Below are 21,471 nucleotides of genomic sequence, written 5' to 3'. Positions count from 1 at the left end.
ATCAGATGATTTTCTCATCAAATAGTTCACTAATATCTCATGGCATCATTATAATACTACCTTCAAAATATAAAACATTAGATTGCCCAAAGTGGACATGCTACTGAATCATAAACATAGAGAGCAACGGCATCTGGTTTGTTAAGCAATTTTTAGTCATGTTGAGTCAAACTGTAGAGATTGACGCCTGCAGACTCACTCTGGTAACATATTAAATCACTCTACCATGTTTTTCTTTTTCTTTTCTTTTTTAATTAATTTTTATTTGAGTAGAGTTGATTTACAATGCAATGTTTTTCTTTTTAAAGACTGGATATAATAAGTGAAAACAATACGGGCATGGAATACTTTGAGATTCCCTTAGTGGCCTTGCTACCATACACCCTTAAAAATAGAACAAGAATTGAGCTAATTTCACTGATGGTATAAAGTCCCAAGGGAGTTTAGAATCCTCCAGGAAGGGGACCTTACCAACAAGTAGGAAGTGTTAGCTGCTGAAAATACCACTGTGGTATGGTGGTATGCACAGAGTACAGTAGGAGGTCAAGGAAGATCTAAATTAATTCATCGGGTAGAGGAAGGTGGGTGAAACACTCGGGAAGGATTTTGCAGAGGAGATGTTTGATTTGAGTCAGGTGTTCTTTAACAGGAAGGTAAGCAATAGTATTGCAGAAAGAGGGAAGAATATAAGCACAGGAGTGGAAGAAGGAGTTGAATAGAAGGTGTCATGATTAGTAGGAATTTTGGAGTGACTGCAATTGACTGAAGGAACTTGTATGGAGATGGATGAAGCTGGCAAGGTTAGCAGGAGTTGGGCGTTGTGTACCATGTTGAGGGGTTTGGACTTGACTTAACCCAGAGGATTTCACATGTTTCTATAGTTTTATGGCAAGATCCTGAAAATTATATTTTCAAAATTTGATTAAAAGCCAAAATAGAAATCTTCTAAATGGAAGGTCTCTCCAGTAGATAAGAAAAGAATCCACTAAGTTATGCTCCTCAAGTTCCCCAAATATGATCCAGCCTTGCTGCTGTATCTCTAGGTGTTGAGGAGTTGAATTTTCGATACTGTACAATCATTTCTAACCTTTCACTTCAGCTGGTACGTGAAAGCCATAAAAATAAGTAATTTAAAATCAAGTTTGGTAAAGAATTTCTAATTTCTAATGAAAAATTAGAATAAGGACTATTGAAGATTATGGATTGAGAATTCATTTTACCCATATTCAAATAGTTTCTATTGACGTTTTCAATATTTCAAAATATACCCTAATTCACAAAGAGAATTTATCATTTGAAAGATTTTTAAGAATGTTTACAGTTGGGCAAGAAATATAGGATTTTTCCAAGATAGTAATTAGAACATGAGGTTTACCTTTGAATATTTAAAAGAAAACCATGGGTTACAGCCACTCTAATTTTTAATGTACTAAATGTTAACGAACATTTCTAAGGAAAAAAATATGCTCCTGACTTCTAAAATACTGCAGTTATAGTTTATACTCAAGTTCACATACGAATTTCTATTAAACCTACATATTTTAAGCACTACCTTTTCAAAACTTAAAAGTTCTCCTATTATTAAAATTTTTTTTATAATCCATTATCAACAGAATCCTTAAATAAATATACTTTATATAATATACTTTATTAAAGTATGTATATAAAGCATATATATAAAGTATTTGTACATATACTTGTTAAAGTGCACATATACTTTATATATGGGATATATATCTACATATCTATATATATATACCCTCAGAAGAAAATAGCAAAAACAGCCACATGTAAAAATGAAATTTGAAATAGCTTTGGAAGTGCTTTGCAACATCCTTTTTTTAATTGTGGTAAAAGTATCATGACGTGCACATGTAATTAAAATATTTAGAAAAGAATTTGGTTTGCTTAGTTTCAGCATGCATTGCTAATACCGCAAGTTAATAAAAATTATGTTTTTTTATGGTGATATTATTTTTGTTTTTTATAGAAGAGGTAGTTCTTTTTTTTTGATAGAACAGGTGATGGATGTTTTCCTTTGGGAGGTTATATTTTATACATATGTAACGTTTCAAATAGCAAAATATTCATTTAAAAAATGTAAGTAGTTTTCAAATAATAGTGTTCAAATAGTTAATATGGGTTTCTAAAATAGAGTCTTAAAATAAGGACAACTGATCCATTAAAAGTTTTTACAGACACAAATAGTAAAATTTCACACGCATCTGGAACACTGTTATATTCTTATCCCTAATTGCTCATTTTTTAAATAAAGTCATCTCCAAATCTGCTTGGGAGGAGGAGCCTCTTGCAAAAACAGAAGGGGAAAGAAAACAGTTAAATAAAGTAAACATCAGTGTCATTTTCACTGAAGTAGATTTCACACAAAAGCAACACAAGGCAACTGCTGACAGTATCTTTTAAACAGCTGGATGACATCTACAAAGCCTGAAGACTGGAAAATATATACTTATATCAAATGTATTTATAAAAACCTGTTCTGAGGTTTGTGAGCAAGAAGTTCAGTCTCCCTTTTCCCCCAAAGTATGTATGCATGGTGTATATGCTAACTTACTGAATTCATCCTTCATGCAATTCCAGTTTATTAAAGAGGTTAAAAATTTATAAAACTCTGATGGGATATGGTTTTAATGCTTCATCACACTACCCATCATTTGCTTTTCAATCTAGATCAGAATGATCTTTCCCACTTCCCTGCAATCACCTACCTGCACAGCTAATATGTTTTGAATACTCTCTTGAGAGTCTGTCTGGAACTTGGCCAGCCTCATACGGCTGTAGAGGACCACCAGCTCGAAGTGCTTCTGCCACAACTTGTGTATCCTTCTTTGCAGCTGACAGAACTAAAGGGAAGAGGGAGGGGGAAAAAACACAAGTCAGAGTAGGAGAGGAAATTAATGGCAGTGTTCAAGAAGAATGATGGAGGGAAATATAGAAAGCAGTCAATAGCCCATTCTGCACTGTACGGGCCTGACAGGAATTTCACAGTCTCTTGATTTTTCAGCCCACTCATGTGCATTCATCAGAAACCAGTCACATCTGGCCGCCAGGATGGGGGGTTAATTTTCTCTAAATGCCTCAGCAGTTTTGTTCTAGCTGAGGCAAACTCTGTGACTGCAAAGCTGATGAGTAAAATATTTCTACTTCACCCAGTTTAACTCAAAACCGATAGCCTCGGGACATATTGAACCTTTCTTTAAGAAATAATCCTTCGAAGCTTTTTTGAATGGCACATCAGGTCAAGCCAAAGTTTAAAAATGCAACTTTGAGACTTTGATGGACACCATCGCTTCTTTTTTTCTTCATAAACCCTTACCAGGGTTTGGCAATGTGTGCTTTAGAGCATGACAAAACTAAAGAGAATTAACTTAGCCACCAACTGCTGAGGGAGAACAATAACAGGGAAGAACTTTCCAGCTCGAACTCCCTATTAATCCACCTCCCTCTGACTATGTGACATAGGAATATCTCACTGCACTAAAGTACAGTGGACACGATGTTTAGAAGTGACACTTTAAATATGAAATCTAAACACAGAAAGAAAGATTTCTCCTGTGAGAAATTTCTCTATCTTTTGGAACTTTAATCTAAAACCAACCAAACAAACAAAAAACACAGTAGAAGTGTTACCAAGGCAATATACATTTGTACTTCAACAGTTAGCATAGCTGTACCATACGGAATTGTTATAATTAGGTTATTTTCAAAGAAATAAGCTTCATAAAAATTAATGGAAAAAACTGTATTAAAATCTTTTTCCCATAATATATTCTGTAACTGAAACCGCTTTTATTTTTTGGTAATGTGGATAATTGTTTATGTTGATTTGTTTTTAGCTGTATTTTGCAGAATGAAAAGATAAACACCAAAAAATTTCAGATCGAATATTTCTTCGTAACAGAATAAAAACATGTCACATTAGAGAGGCTATTTTATGTTCTACTTATTGTTTTGGGTACTGGTTACATTTAAGGGATCCTTTGCAAAACTTCATCAAACAGTGCACATGTGACTTGTGGACTCTTCTGTATGCATATTTCAATACACAGTTTACTTAAAAGTAACCATTTTTAAAATAGCTACCTGGTGTTGCATGTGAATTGTTTACCATCATTATCTTCATTATGCATTGAAATGAGCAACACATAGGTATCTATGTAAACACACAGAGAAATAAAGCCTCTATTCTTGGTTAATTGGTTAACTTAGGATGAAAAAATAACCTTGAAACTGTAGATATTTCAGCTTACTAAATGCCGAAATACATTACCTGAAATTAGTTTATGGGCATTTCAGATAATTTAGGCTAATGAATTAAACAGTAAATCACTTTTTGAAGAGGAAAATCTGTCAGTATTTTTTTTCTGTAATATTTTAATATTTATTTAAATAAAATATTTTAATATAATATTAAAAAATTTTCTGCCAGCTCTGACAGCCAATAGGGGGAGGGTGTGCTGTATCTTGACATATTCATTAAGACAATAGAACACTTTACTCGAAGCATTATATTTTTATTATGATATACACAAATATGACAAAAGGCAAATGAGAGGAAGATGAGTTCTAGTAGAATTCCTAAAAGTGAAGATAATTTTTTTTACAAGTGGACATTCTTCAATGTGTGGAAGGTTTTACAAGTGGGAGCTCATCAACCAAAGTGAATTGGATGATAATATTTCCCACACCCACATCTTAAATGAGGAGAAACTGCTGTATACAGTAAGTCAAGTTTATTCACTTTTCTGTGTTCTAGCTTGAGGTAGCCACAAAGGCCTTAGTTCATCTTTAAGTGTTAACTGAAGCTACTTAAGTAGAAAAGTTACTAATGTGTCAACTAAGAAAGAGTAATATCTCAAAAAACTTAAAAAAAATCTATAGCTAATAAGCCTCTAGAAAAAGAGAAACCAGGAAAGAGAATAACTGAAGGCATTCTTAAAGAGAAGAATCAGAATCCAATAAAAGTCACATGTACACGTATACAGATGCACATTAAAGACAATAAGATGATCAACAATATATATGGGAAAATATTTAAGAACCCAGGAGTACAGTTAATTTAAGAGTTAGTCATGAAGACAACTCTCTTAGGAAAGTGGTTATGATAAAAGCCCAATTATAAGATGTCAGGAGACAGTGATCACTCAATAAATACTTATTGATATTAACTCAATAAAGTGAACTGGTAAAATTTTAGTGTCAAAAGTGAATAAGTGAATAAGACGTTCAGGAACTTACGAATTAAAGGAAGAAGAGAAAAATAAACCAAGTAAATGCAAGACTCATAAAAATATAGAAAGGGAAAATTAGAGAGAGAGAGTTAAGTTATGAGTGGAAAAATCCTTCAACTGGATGCTGAATTTAGGTTGGAACCAAAGTAACTGAAGTGGTTTTTGATCTCTTCGACTTCAATTAACCCAGTGTTTCTGGAATGAAACATCCCAATGATTATATTCCTGAAGCATAATCATTTCCTGGAACGATTACATTCCTGCCCTCTCACTCAGATTTTAGGGAAGGTGAGGTGGGATGAGGAAGCAAGTGGTAGAGAAAAAAAAAGTACAGAGACAGCTCACCCTTCCCCCTCCCCATATCCTCAAGTCCGTTCTCTAGTAGGTCTGTGTCTTTATTCCTGTCTTACCCCTAGGTTCTTCATGACATTTTTTTCCCCTTAAATTCCATATATATGTGTTAGCATACGGTATTTGTCTTTCTCTTTCTGACTTACTTCACTCTGTATCACAGAGCGAGAGAGAGGCATGGACATATATACACTACCAAACGTAAGGTAGATAGCTAGTGGGAAGCAGCCGCATAGCACAGGGAGATCAGCTCGGTGCTTTGTGACCACCTGGAGGGGTGGGATAGGGAGGGTGGGAGGGAGGGAGATGCAAGAGGGAAGAGATATGGGAACATATGTATAACTGATTCACTTTGTTATAAAGCAGAAACTAACACACGATTGTAAAGCAATTATACCCCAATAAAGATGTTAAAAAAAAAAAAAAGGACAGAGAGGGACATAAACACACTGGCTGGGAGGTTAGCAAGGGCATTCCTTGCCCTGTATTCAGAAGTAAGAATGGAATGGAGAGCCATTGGAATTGAGACGAACTGGGCTGGGCTTAGCCCCAGGCAAGTATTTCAAGAATTTTGGAAGAGAATGGAATATTCTCATAGAAATCGAAGGACGAGCAATGTTAGAGCAGGGGGAGTCATTTTGGAAAAAGATCCCCAACTTCACTGCCCTCCATTTTGTAAACAAAAAGAGGAAATGAGGATCTTCCTCACTTCAGGAAAGTGGAATCAGGAAACAGCTGGTATGTACTCTGAGCCATTTAAAATGGCAAAAAGGGAGGAAGAGTTTTCTGACAATGGTTTCTGACTGGTTTGAATCTGTAGCACACTTGGTAAGCTTGGTTCTAATACTTGCTTTGTGAGCTCTTTGCTGAAGGAAGCCCAAAGATGGAATTCATTGATACTTCTTTTGAGATAACGATCGCTACGTACGTACTTATTCATGAAGAGGAAAACTAGTCAATGTCCATTTTGACATGGTGTATTGAGATACAGCTGGCGATCTTGTGTCAGTGTGAGCATTATATATAATGTACACTTGTGAGCACTGCATACAATGTACAGTATACGTTTCTACATTTGGTAAAAATACCTTCTGATTAAATTTGATTAGGCTCTTGAAATGTATTAACATTTTAAAGCTTGATACGCTTTGACAGTAAAACAGAATAAATGAATATTGTCACAAGAATGAGAGAGTCTCCATTTTCTTGTTTTAATACACTATATTATATGGATTCTGTCTTTAATCCAAGTTACTTTGCCGACATAAATTCATGACATCTGCTAACTCCTACGTATCACAGAAACCTGGCTTTAATATTAAATGTTATAATGCATATATTACAACACACAAAACCTCTAATTAAGTGGGTTTACATGCGTGTAAATCACAATATGCTAAGAATAAAATAACACTATTTGATATTCCAGTTACACGTTTCAAAATAATTAGGACTAGCCATAATCAAGTCCGCAGCAAAATATCATCTTATACCATTCTCATGTTCTTAGTACAGAATTAGAAATTTCAAAGCACCACCTTTTCAGATATTTTCCAGGGCTAGGCTGGAGCATAAAATGGTCTTGTTTTCATTATGGAGGACAAGAGAATAAAGTAAAGCCTTGCTATGCCTAACCCAAAGGGGATAGTTGGGACACACTGTGAAGAGTGAAGTAGTGTTGAAGTATTTGTTATTTAATATCAGAGAAAACAAAGTATACATAAGCGTGATTTTAAAAATATGCCCTCAAATTATTTGATAGTTCTTCCCTTTAAGAAATTAAGCAGAATTCTCTTCCCTTTGAGTATGGGCTGGCCTTAGTGACTCTCTTATACTGAACCGAATATGGCAGAAGATAGTGTGCTACTTCCAAGAAACACACACACACACACACAGCTGTGGCTTCTTGAGAAAGTGAATGTTTATCGGTTTAAGCTGCTACATTTTGGCACAATTTGTTATGCAAAAATAGTTAACAATAGGTTCTTGCATCTATGTTTATCAGTGATATTGGTCTGTAGTTTTCTTTCTTTGTGACATCTTTGGTTTTGGTATCAGGGTGATGGTGGCCTCGTAGAATGAGTTTGGGAGTGTTCCTCCCTCTGCTATATTTTGGAAGAGTTTGAGAAGGATAGGTGTTAGCTCTTCTCTAAATGTTTGATAGAATTCACCTGTTGAGTCATCTGGTCCTGGGCTTTTGTTTGTTGGAAGATTTTTAATCACAGTTTCAATTTCAGTGCTTGTGATTGGTCTAACAATAGGTTCTTAACTCTCCTTCTCTTCTTTCTCTTTGCCTAGCAAGGAAATAACTTACCATCCGTATTTTCTGAGTGCAAAGTAAAAGTACTCTCCTAATTTGTTGCTTGGTTTAAGACTGAAACTAATTTATTAGTAATAAGAGGTTAATAAATACTTATTTTTTTATAAAGTACTTTTTAAAAAATTAATTAATTAGTTTATTTTTGGCTGCGTTGGGTCTTTGTTGCTGTGCGTGGGTTTTCTCTAGTTGTGAGTGGGGGCTGCTCTTCATTGAGGTGCGCAGGCTTCTCATCACAGTGGCTTCTCTTGTTGTGAAGCATGGGCTCTAGGCATGTGGGCTTCAGTAGTTGTGGTTCGTGAGCTCAGTAGTTGTGGCTCACGGGCTCTAGAGCACAGGCTCAGTAGTTGTGGCGCATGGGCTTAATTGCTCTGTGGCATGTGGGATCTTCCCGGACCAGGCTCGAACCCAAGTCCCCTGCATTAGCAGGCAGATTCTTAACCACTGTGCCGCCAAGGAAGTGCCAATAAATACTTATTGATTGATGGAATGGTTTGTATCATCCAGGAGCTCATTATTTTAATTGAAGACAGTACAGAGAAACTATAATTTAATAATTCCAGAAATTTAAAAATGTTTCATTATCCACAAATATTTTCATGTACTACATCAATATAGTAAAGAAAAAAAATCATTCCCAAAAGATGTTGATATGAATCAACACTGAACAAAAACAATCAACAATGAAAAACTTATCGTGGCAAACTAGCAAGGAACAGAGAAAATTTCTTTAACCTGATAAAGGGTATAAACCAAAAACTTCCAACAGACAGTTTATGAAGTGGAGATACTTTGGAAACATTCCCATGAATGTCAAGGAAAAATAAGTAAGGATATCAGGAATCAATACCTCTGTTTAAAATTTTACTGGCCAAAGCAATAAGAAAATAAAAGAAAAAAGGATAGGTATAAGAGGAAGAATATCTACAGAGAAAATTTAAGAAACTCTACAAACCAATAATAGGAGGTAATGAGAGTTTAGGAACATTTTTCCTGCAAGAGTAGCATTGAAAAAAATCAGTAACATTAAAAAAAATTAGTTATAACCAAATTTGAATTGTAATTTAAAAATCCCATTCATAATCACAATGTAAGATACCTAGGTTTTAATCTGTTAAAGAACATGTAGGTTTTATAGAGAAAATTAAAAAACATTTTTGAAAAATATAAAATAAGGACTGAATAAATGGAGGGATATAACATGTCCACATACTGGAAGAGAGAATCATGGTCATGCACGACAACTTTTCACAAAGTAGTCTACAATCTCATTGGGGCTCATGAAACTAGATCTAAAATTCATACGGAAGAACAAAGGACTGGGAACATCTAAGACAATTGTGAAATAGGAGAATAAGCTCAAGGAATTTGCCATGCCATATATAAAACTTGTCACAAAGCTGTAGGAACCAAAAGCAGTATCAGCATTGGAAGGGATAAACAATGGTTGATCAGAAAAGAGAGCTGAACAGTACAGACACTCATATAAAATACAAAAATTTGAAATATGACAAAGATAGCATTTAAATCAGTGGAGAAAGGATGGCATAATTTGTTTACCCTATACAAGGACCCAACACAAAATTAGATCCTTAACTCATGATATAAACTAATAAAAACAAGGTAGATTAAAATAAGGAAAGCTAAACTCTAAGATTTTTGTATGAAACTACGACAGACTAACTTTATGACTTTCAGAAGGGGAAGGATTTTTTAAACTAAATATTAAAATAATAAATTCTAATGGAAAGAATTGACAAATTTAATTACATTCAAATTTTAAAAAAAACTTAGACTAACAAAATAAACCACAGGCTTAGAGAAAATATTAATAACACAGCTGACAAGGATTAATTTCTTTAACATAGAAAGGGCCCCTAGAAATCAATAAAAGAAACAATACAAACGCACCAGAAAAATGGGCAAATGATACAAATAGGCAATACACCGAAAAGGAGAGTTATTTGGTCTATAAACACTTGAAAACATGTTCAACCTCTAATGGAGTACAAATATATATACCTCACACTCATCAGATTGGCAATTATTAAAAAAAACCCAGCAGCCCACACCAATTGTTGGTAAAGATGTGAAAAAAACCTGAACATTCATATACTGTTCAAATTTGTTTATAATTTGATACAAAGACTTTAAAGAGCAATTTGCCATTACATATTGAAGTTGCAGGCATATTTTTCCTTTGATCCAGAAATCATACTTAAATCTACAAATTCTAGAACAGTGGTTCTCAAGACCAGAAGGATCAGTATCACCCCAGAGCTTGTTAGGAAAACAGCCATTCAGACCCACTGAATTAGAAATTTCTGGCGCCCAGCAATTGCTGTTTTAACAAGCTCTACAAGTGATGTAACACATGCTGAAGTCTGAGAGATATTCCTTTTGAAACAGTCATAATATGTTCTCAAGGAAACAAATTAACATTCATTTATAGCATTAGTTGCAGTAATGAAAATTTGGAAACAATCTGTCTACATTTGGGTAATGAAAAAATATATTGTGGCATGTTCCTACCCTAAATCCTAGCATTTAAAATAAATATACTAAAATTGTAAGTGACATATATAGTACAATACTTATATAAATAAAAAGAAAACTAATAGTTATTTTAATTTAATTACTATATAAGCATAGTATTAAAAACACAGATGAAATGATAAACACTAAAAAAAAGGCTAGCGGCTAACTCGGAGAAAGAAGGAGGAAGAGAATATTAGGAACAGGCAGATAGAGGGTTTTGAGTGCATCTATCTATACTGGTTTAATCATCCAAAGCAAATATGTCAAATGTCAAGATTTACAAAACTGGTAAAGGTACACAAAAATTTGTCATTAGCCTTTATGTCATTTGTCATTAACACTTATAGCTTACACATAACTCTGTAACTTACTGTATATTTAATTGTTTCATTAAAAAAAAGCCCATAGGCTAAGCTGACATCTCTGTAAGAAAGGTATCCTCTATATATTATGACTTGGAATTACTTTTAGATAATTTATTATAATCCGGGTTTTTAAAAAAGTATCCTATTACACTTGACCATCTGCTAACATACAAGAGTTTTGTGTTTATTTTGTAATACAAGATTTTTGTTATGTATCTCCTAGACGTGATCTTACCCATAATAAAAGAACTACCCAAAATATTTGCGTTTACATCAATAAGGAAAGTATTACTACTTCTAGACACTTCATAAATTGCTAAAAATTTTGGTGTTTTTCTCCACACTGCTCACATATTTAATACAGTTGTTGAAGAGTAACCTTATAACTTATTTCCTACTAAATTAGAAGACGTACATAAACTATTTTCATGAGAATTTGAATTTGCTAGAATTAGAGGAGGACTGGTGGTACATCCATTTGAAAAAGTATAAGGATACATAAACTGATTAATGGCGCTTTGGAGAAAGTCAAATTAGTCCTCAGACAACTGACTTTTTGTGTGTGTGATTTAAATTTTCTAAAATTATCAAATCATGAGATCGGATCCCTAATAAGAATAATGGCAATAACATTTTCATGTCAGCCACGTTGATATCATGAAGACACTTTGCTAAGTGAAAGTTTTAAAAGGCAAAACAGATATTAACAACATATTAATCTAAATAAACAGAATTTTTTTGTAAGCTTATACATACATTGTATGTTACTGTGTTGGAACAACAGTAGACTAGTGTGTTTTTTCTTTAAGAAGATTCCTTAAATTGCTCTCTGTGCATTACAGAACATAAATATCATTGCAAACATGCTTTAGATAAAATTAACTCATTTTTAGAGACATATGGTGCCAAAAATTAACTCCCCAAAGACATAATTTAACTGGCTTTTGCAATTTAGGAACCCTGCAAAAAAGGAAGGGAACATTTCAAGGAAATGAGAAATGTCCTTATAATGAATTTCTGCTTATAAGAATCAGACATAACAACAGTCTTTTTAATTAAAATACAAATACCATATGTATAGTTATCTGAAAATGAACTATAAATTGTTTTGCCAGGAAACAAAGACCAGTCAGTACTGAAAACACAGAAGTCCCTTGAAATACAAAGGTAATACTTGGCAGGACCAATAACTCATGGACAGCAAAGTTCTTTATCTATGAATAATGATTTGTCCATTATTGGACATGTTTTCAATGCAACTGCTGAAGATTTGACTATATGAGACAGATCTTTAAACAATACCTCACTTATACTTTTTGGAAGAAAAATATCCTTATAAAAACTGGATGGTAGTTTAAAAGAACACAGAATTTTTCTGCATACACAAGAAAAATCCATTAGATGCACCATTCAAACAGGAAGTTAATAGAATCACTGCAATAAACAACCCTCATCAATGCAACATGTAGGACAAATATGAGAGGTGTGGAACATTCCACATTCTTGAAGCAAAAACCAATTCCCAGTACACTGCGGTGGGAACTGGGCGCGAGGGTGTGGTGCTGGCGATGTGTGACATTTGTTAGAGGTTACCGGATTTCTGAAGGAAGTATCTGTGTATGCATGGATTAACTCACCACAGGTATCTGAAAATTTCATAGTACATCTGATGTGACTGCTAGTGAGCTTGAGAATTTCATAGGTGAGAAGCCTGCAGCCTAAGAGTAGAAATATTAGGAAGATTTTTTACTGTGGGAGAAAATTAAAGCATTTCAGATAATCTCCTTGTGTTTCTTACCTATAAACATAGTCAAACAGTCCAACTGTAGAAGCAGCTCTAAGAAAAAATGATGTGTATTTGACAAAGAAGAGAAAAAAAATCCTATATTCTGCAGATTTGCATTTGTACCTTAGGTAATCCAATTAAAATCATACTTAAAGCTTTGACAAAGCATGATAAAGGAAATAACAGTATTTTCCTATAGGAACATATTTTAGGTGATTAATAGAAATAGACATATAGTCATACATTTGCACGAGACTATTAAAATAATGATTATAATTTCTGACCTGCTTGTTATAAGGTTCCATATACTGAAAGCATACTGCCTTTTTCTATTTCTGACAGATAAATAAAACTGATAAGCAAAGATATGTGCATGCAATTTTAATGCAACAGACTGATATGAAGTGCAGCTCACAAGGCAAATAGCATAAGCCCTATCAGTTCTCTTTATTGTAATAAACCAAACAATGGCAATTACAAACTACTCCACAGATTTTTGGCACGGCATGAATGACAGATCTACAAAACCCAGTTAATACTGATCTTTTTAGAGTTTTCAGTTACCAAGCGGCACATGTACAATACACAAATCTCAAAAGTAATGAGATATTTCTTTATTATCAAATCTGTTCCACAGACTGGTGTTAAAGATCACGTAGCTCATTTCTGGAAATCTCTTTGTCAACTGCTTAGGTATACTTAAGAAAAATAAAACATGCATTCCCAAATCTGGAGCTGGCCTTTAAGGAAATTAATAAAGGGCTACTCTATTACTCTAATTATATAAATAATAATACATTTCAAGATTCTGTATATGGAACTCTGCTAATACATTAAAAACTCTGATGACATGAGAGAAAACAAGCTGACCCATAACAGACACTGCTTTTACCATTTGTTCTAGGGTTCTGTCTTTTTTTTTTTTTTTTTTTCCTCCCTTTCTTTTCTTCTGAGCTGTGTGCTAGCAGGGTCTTGGTGTTCTGGCCAGGTGTCGGGTCTGAGCCTCCGAGGATACTGGACCACCAGAAACCTCCTGGACCCACGTGATACTGACTGGCAAGAGCTCTGCCAGAGATCTTCGTTTCAACACTAAGACCCAGCTCCACCCCATGGCCAGCAAGCTCCAGAGCTGGATGCCCAATGCCAAACTACTAGCAAGTCAGGAACACAACCTCATCCATTAGCAGGGAGGCTTTCTAAAGTCATACTAAGTTCACATACACCCCAAAACACACCACCAGACGTGGCCTTGCCCACCAGAAGGAAAAGATACAGCGACAGCCACCAGAACACAGGCACCAGTCCCCTCCACCAGGAAGCCTAACAAGCCACAGAACCAACCTCACCCACTGGGGGCAGACACCAAAAATAATGGGAACTACAAACTTGCAGCCTGCGAAAAAGAGATCCCAAACACAGTAAGTTAAATAAAATGAGAAACCAGAGGAATATGCAGCAGATGAAGAAGCAAGGTAAAAACCCACCAGACAAACAAATGAAGAGGAAATAGGCAGTCTACCTGAAAAAGAATTCAGAGTGATGATAGTAAAGATGATCCAAAATTTCAGGAATAGAATGGAGAAAATACAAGAAACGTTTAACAAGGACTTAGAAGAACTTAAGAGCAAACAAACAATGATGAACAACACTATAAATGAAATAAAAAATACTCTAGAAGGAATCAATAGCAGAATAACTGAGGCAGAAGAACAGATAAGTAACCTGGAAGATAAAATAGTGGAAATAACTCCTGCAGAGCAGAATAAAGATAAAAGAATGAAAAGACTTGAGGACAGCCTCAGAGACATCTGGGACAACATTAAACACACCAACATTCGAATTATAGGGGTCCCAGAAGAAGAAGAGAAAAAGAAGGGGACTGAGAAATATTTGAAGAGATTATAGTTGAAAACTTCCCTAATATGGGAAAGGAAACAGTCAAGCAAGTCCAGGAAGCACATAGAGTCCCAAATAGGATAAATCCAAGGAGAAACATGCCAAGACACATATTAATCAAATTATTAAAAATTAAATACAAAGAAGACATATTAAAAGCAGCAAGGGAAAAACAACAATTAACATACAAGGGAATACCCATAAGGTTAATAGCTGATCTTTCAGCAGAAACTTTCCAAGCCAGAAGGGAGTGGCAGGACATATTTAAAGTGATGAAAGGGCAAAACCTACAACCAAGATTGCTCTACCCAGCAAGGATCTCATTCAAATTCGACAGAGAAATTAAAATCTTTACAGGCAAGCAAAACCTTAGAGAATTCAGAACCACCAAACCAGCATTACAACAAATGCTAAAGGAACTTCACTAGGCAGGAAACACAAGACAAGGAAGAGACCTACAATAACAAGCCCAAAACAATTAATAAAAAGGTAATAGGAACATACATACCTATAATTACCTTAAATGTAAATGCATTAAATGCTCCAACCAAAAGACACAGACTGGCTGAATAGATACAAAAACAAGACCCCTCTATATGTGGTCTACAAGAGACCCACTTCAGACCTTGGGACACATACAGACTGAAAGTGAGGGGATGGAAAAAGATATTCTATGCCAATGGAAATCAAAAGATAGCTGGAGTAGCAATATTCATATAAGACAAAATAGACTTTAAAATAAAGACTATTACAGGAGACAAAGAAGGACACTACATAATGATCAAAGGATCAATCCAAGAAGAAGATATAACAATTGTAAATATTTATGCACGCAATACAGGAGCACCTCAATACATAAGGTAAATGCTAACAGCCATAAAAGGGGAAATCGACAGTAACACAATCATAGTAGGGGACTTTAACACCTCACTTTCACCAACGGACAGATCATCCAAAATGAAAATAAATGAGGAAACACAATCTTTAAAAGACACATTAGGTGAGATAGACTTAACTGATATTTACAGGGCATTCCATCCAAAAACAACAGAATACTCTTTCTTCTCAAGTGCTCATGGAACATTCTCCAGGATAGATGATATGTTGGGTCACAAATCAAGTCTTGGTAAATTTAAGAAAATTAAAATGGTATCAAGTACCTTTTCCAACCACAACACTATGAGATTAGATATGAATTACAGGAAAAAAACTGTAAAAAATACAAACACATGGAGGCTAAACAATACGCTAGTAAAAAACCAAGAGATCACTGAAGAAATCAAAGAGGAAATCAAAAAATACCTAGAAACAAATGACAATGAAAACATGATGATCCAAAACCTATAGGATGCAGCAAAAGCAGTTCTAAGAGGGAAGTTTACAGCAATACAATCCTACCTCAAGAAATAAGAAACGTCTCAAATAAACAACCTAACTTACACCTAAAGCAATGAGAGAAAGAACAAAAAAACCCAAAGTTAGCAGAAGGAAAGAAATCATAAAGATCAGATCACAAATAAATGAAAAAGAAATGAAGGAAACAATAGCAAAGATCAATAAAACTAAAAGCTAGTTCTTTGAGAAGATAAATAAAATTGATAAACCATTAGCCAGACTCATCAAGGAAAAAAGGGAGAAGACTCAAATCAATAGAATTAGAAATGAAAAAGTAGAAGTAACAACTGACACTGCAGAAATACAAAGGATCATGAGAGACTACTACAAGCAACTATATGCCAATAAAATGGACAACCTGGAAGAAATGGACAAATTCTTAGAAAAGCACAATGTTCTGAGACTGATTTAGAAAGAAATAGAAAATAAACAGACCAATCACAAGCACTGAAATTGAAACGGTGATTAAAAATCTTCCAACAAACAAAAGCCCAGGACCAGATGGCTCAACAGGCGAATTCTATCAAACATCTAGAGAAGAGCTAACATCTATCCTTCTCAAACTCTTCCAAACTATAGCAGAGGGAGGAACACTCCCAAACTCGTTCTATGAGGCCACCATTACCCTGATATCAAAACCAGGCAAAGATGTCACAAAGAAAGAAAACTACAGGCCAATATCACTGATGAACATAGATGCAAAAATCCTCAACAAAATACTAGCAAATAGAATCCAATAGCACGTTAAAAGAATCATACACCATGATCAAGTGGGGTTTATTCCAGGAACGGAAGGATTCTTCAATATATGCAAATTAATCAATGTGATACACCATATTAACAAATTGAAGGAGAAAAACCATATGATTATCTCAATAGATGCATAAAAAGCTTTCAACAAAATTCAACACCCATTTACGATAAGAAGCCTCCAGAAAGTAGGCATAGAGGGAACTTATCTCAACATAATAAAGGCAAAAGACAAATCCACAGCCAACATTGTTCTCTATGGTGAAAACCTGAAAACATTTCCTCTAAGATCAGGAACAAGACAAGGTTGTCCACTCCCACTACTATTATTGAACATAGTTTTCGAAGTTTTAGCCACAGCAATCAGAGAAGAAAAGGAAATAAAAGGAATCCAAATTGGAAAAGAAGAAGTAAAGCTGTCACTGTTTGCAAATGACATGATACTATACATAGAGAATCCTAAAGATGCCACCAGAAAACTACTAGAGCTCACCAATGAATTTGACAAAGTAGCAGGATACCAAATTAATGCACAGAAATCTCTTGCATTCCTATACACTAATGATGAAAAATCTGAAAGAGAAATTAAGGAAACACTCCCATTTACCAATGCAACAAAAAGAATAAAATACCTACGAATAAACCTTCCTAAGGAGACAAAAGACCTGTATGCAGAAAACTATAAGACACTGATGTAAGAAATTAAAGATGATAGAAACTGATGGAGCGATATACCATGCTCTTGGTTTGGAAGAAACAACATTGTGAAAATGACTATATTACCCAAAGCAATCTACATGTTCAATGCAATCCCTATCAATCTACCCATGGTATTTTTCAGAGAACTAGAACAAAAAATTTCACAATTTGTATGGAAACACAAAAGACCCCAAATAGCCAAAGCAATCTTGAGAAAGAAAAATGGAGCTGGAGGAATCAGGCCCCCAGACTTCAGACTATACTACAAAGCTATAGTAATCAGGACAGTATGCTACTGGCACAAAAACAGAAATATAGATCAATGGAACAGGATAGAAAGCCCAGAGATAAATCCATGCACCTATCATCACCTTATTTTGGATAAAGGAGGCAAGAATACACAACGGAGAAAAGACAGCCTCTTCAATAAGTGGTGCTGGGAAAACTGGACAGCTACCTGTAAAAGAATGAAATGAGAACACTCCCTAAGACCATACACACAAAAAAACTCAAAATGGATTAAAGACCTAAATGTAAGGCCAGACACTATAAAACTCTTTGAGGAAAACACAGGCAGAGCACTGTATGACATAAATCACAGCAAGATCCTTTTTGACCCACCTCCTAGAGAAATGGAAATAAAAACAAAAATAAACAAATGGGTCCTAATGAAACTTAAAAGCTTTAGCACAGCAAAGGAAACCATAAAGAAGATGAAAAGACAACCCTCAGAATGGGAGAAAATACTTGCAAATGAAGCAACTGACAAAGGATTAATCTCCAAAATATACAAGCAGCTCATGCAGCTCAATATCAAAAAAACAAACACCCTAATCCAAAAGTGGGCAGAAGACCTAAATAGACATTTCTCCAAAGAAGATATACAGATTGCCAACAAACACATGAAAGGATGCTCAACATCACTAATCATTAGAGAAATGCAAATCAAAACTACAATGTGGTATCACCTCAGACCAGTCAGAATGGTCATCATCAAAAAAATCTACAAACAATAAATGCTGGGGAATGTCTGGAGAAAAAGGAACCCTCTTGCACTGTTGGTAGGAATGTAAATCGATACAGCCACTATGGAGAACAGCGTGGAGGTTCCTTAAGAAACTAAAAATAGAGCTACCATACAAGCCAGCAATCCCACTACTGGGCATATACCCTGAGAAAACCATAATTCAAAAAGAGTCATGTACCACAATGTTCATTGCAGCTCTACGTACAATAGCCAGGACACGGAAACAACCTAAGTGTCTGTCAACAGATGAATGGATAAAGAAGATGTGGCATATATATACAGTGGAATATTATTTGGCCATAAAAAGAAACAAAACTGAGTTATTGGTAGTGATGTGGATGGACCTAGAGTCTATCATACAGAGTGAAGTAAGTCAGAAAGAGAACAACAAATACCATATGCTAACACATATATATGGAATCTAAAAAAAAAAAAAAAAGGTTCTGAAGAACCTAGGGGCAGGACAGGAATAAAGACACAGAGGTAGAGAAAGGACTTGAGGACACGGGGAGGGGGAATGGTAAGCTGGGATGAAGTGAAGAGTAGCATTGACATATATACACTACCTAATGTAAAATAAATAGCTAGTGGGAAGCAGCTGCATAGCACAGGGAGATCAGCTCTGTGGTTTGTGACCACCTAGAGTTGTGGGAGAGGGAGAGTGGGAGGGAGGTGCAAGAGGAAGGAGATATTTGGATATATGTATACATATTTTGATTTACTTTGTTATACAGCAGAAACTAACACAACATTGTAAAGCAATTATACTCTAATAAAGATGTTTAAAAAAATAAAATAAATGTGTTCACAGAATATGAAAAATAAAATAAACTACAGCTCAAACAACGATGGCTCTCAATCTTTATCTTCAAAACCAACATTTCTAAGCCTGGCTGGTCTCTAGCATTACTACTGGACACTCTCCCCTATCTACTCAATGGGACCCCAAGGTCAAAGCTCAAAGATGAATCCACTGGGTCCAGAGACCTTCTCATCCTACCTACTTTCTCTTCCTATTGTCCTGTGATTTAGAATGAGATTCCACCATCCATTATGTTGCTCAAGCCAAAATCCTTGGAGCCATGCTCACTTCCCTCAACCAAATCTCTCATCATCCATTGACTCACTATGTTCTATTAATTTTAGTTTTTAATTATTTTTTGATTGGATTCTTTGTTCCCTTCTCACCACTGATTCCTACCATTGTTATTAAATTTACCATTTTGGCTTGAGAGGATAAAATTATGGCCAAAATCCTAACTTTTCTAATAGTGGTAGGAATTGAGTATCTCAAGAGTCCTGTGATATACCAGGTGAGATTAGTGGGAGGGAGAAGATGCACTGTTGATTATGGGGTTATGCAATTTTTGAAAGCATGGAAATATCTTCAAATTTTCCAAGGACTATGAATATTGCTTTTAAATGGAGGCCCTTGCAAATGCACATTTAATGAAGAGGTAAGAATATCTGTCAACAGTAATGAGACATACCTACAAGCAATTGAGGAATTTATATTTTAAAAGATAGTTTGTTTTCCAAAGTACTTTAAGCAGGTCTGTATCAAGTTTATTTTATTTACTTCAACATTTTGCCGTAGTTTATGCAGATATAGCTTTCTCATCTATATTTATTGATTACAAATTTCAAATTAATATCATCTGAGTAAATCAGTTCCTACTTTATTTAGGCAAATATATATTCAGATATTTGCTCTCAACTGATAATCCTGCCCTACATTTTTATAGTATTTACAGCAGAGATATATACTGTATCACTCCCATTATCTCATTTGTACTTAAAACATTTCTAGGCAGAAGGCAGTGTGGTTACTACTATTCATTCATAAAGCAGACTTTTATTGAGAAACTATTTTGTGTCAGAGCCTGTCCTTTACATCCAGTGGGCCAAGGATCCATTGTACCAGCTAGTTTCTATCTTCAATGTGGCTCAGAGGGACATAGCAGATAAATATATCTTTTATGTAGATAGATAAATGTAGAATATGGACAGAAAGCAGTAGACTACAAGATCTCAGAGAAGGAGTAATTAGCCATTTTTGCATAAGTTGGGAAGATTCCTGATGAAAGTGATACAATAGCTAAGTTCAGCAGGAGTTAGCCAAATGAAGCAATGCCAGGCAGGACAGTTGCCCCAGGCTCCCCAACTAGTATGAGACAGAGGTGAAACTTGATCTTAGCATATCTTCCTGTTCTCTTCCCACTAAGTGAATTATTTATAGCTGTAAATCTCAACTTAAACAAAGTTTATTACTTCATAGTATAACTAAGGGCCTTTCACAAGCAATTTATAGGAAACCTTAAGAGAGGGTTGTTACTAGCAAAGACTTCACATTATTCTCACTTGCGTCAAGCAGAATAAATAAAACAGAGACACATAACATTTGCTTGAAAGAAAGATTTTTAAAACTTCAGTGACTTTTAAAGGTGGCTGACACAGTTTGCCACTGCATAAGGATTTTATTTAATTATTCAATTAATTAAGTAAATGCCCCCCCAATGGAATCTCTCTCCTGATATTGTCCTGTTTAAAATTTTAGTGGCATAAATAAAAGCAAAAATAAACAAATGGGACCTAATTAAACTTAAAAGCTTTTGCAAAGCAAAGGAAACCATCAACAAAACGAAGACAACCTACTGAATGGGAGAAGATATTTGCAAATGATGTGACTGATCAGGAATTAATAGCCAACATATATAAATAGCTCATATAACACAACATCAAGAAAACAAATAACTCAATTAAAAAATGGGCAGAAGAACTGAACAGTTTTCCAAAGAGGAAATGCAGGTGGCCAACAGGCACATGAAAAGATGTTCAACGTTGTTAATCATCAGGGAAATGCAAAGCAAAATCACAATATCACCTCACATCTGTCAGAATGGCTATTATCAAAAAGACCACAAATAACAAATGTTGGTGAGGATGTGGAGAAAAGGGAGCCCTCATACACTGTTGGTGGGAAGGTAAATTGGTGCAGCCACTGTGGAAAACATTACAGAGGTTTCCTAAAAAATGAAAAAGACAACTACCATATGATCCAGCAATTCCACTCCTGGGTATATATCTGAAGAAAA

General features: G+C 34.9%; 1 protein-coding gene across 1 annotated transcript in view; it reads right to left on the bottom strand.

Moving 5' to 3' along the window:
• CCDC178 (coiled-coil domain containing 178) overlaps nucleotides 1–21,471 on the bottom strand; it is a 366,636-nt gene that overhangs the window by 33,025 nt on the left and 312,140 nt on the right. The window contains exon 19 of the mRNA XM_004273779.2: nucleotides 2,730–2,864. Within this exon, the coding sequence (XP_004273827.1) occupies nucleotides 2,730–2,864 (135 nt within the window). The remainder of the gene's footprint in view (nucleotides 1–2,729; nucleotides 2,865–21,471) is intronic.

Source organism: Orcinus orca, chromosome 15, assembly GCF_937001465.1.
Source record: "Orcinus orca chromosome 15, mOrcOrc1.1, whole genome shotgun sequence".
Classification (NCBI taxonomy): Eukaryota; Metazoa; Chordata; class Mammalia; order Artiodactyla; family Delphinidae; genus Orcinus; species Orcinus orca.
This window is presented reverse-complemented; position numbering and strand designations above follow the sequence as displayed.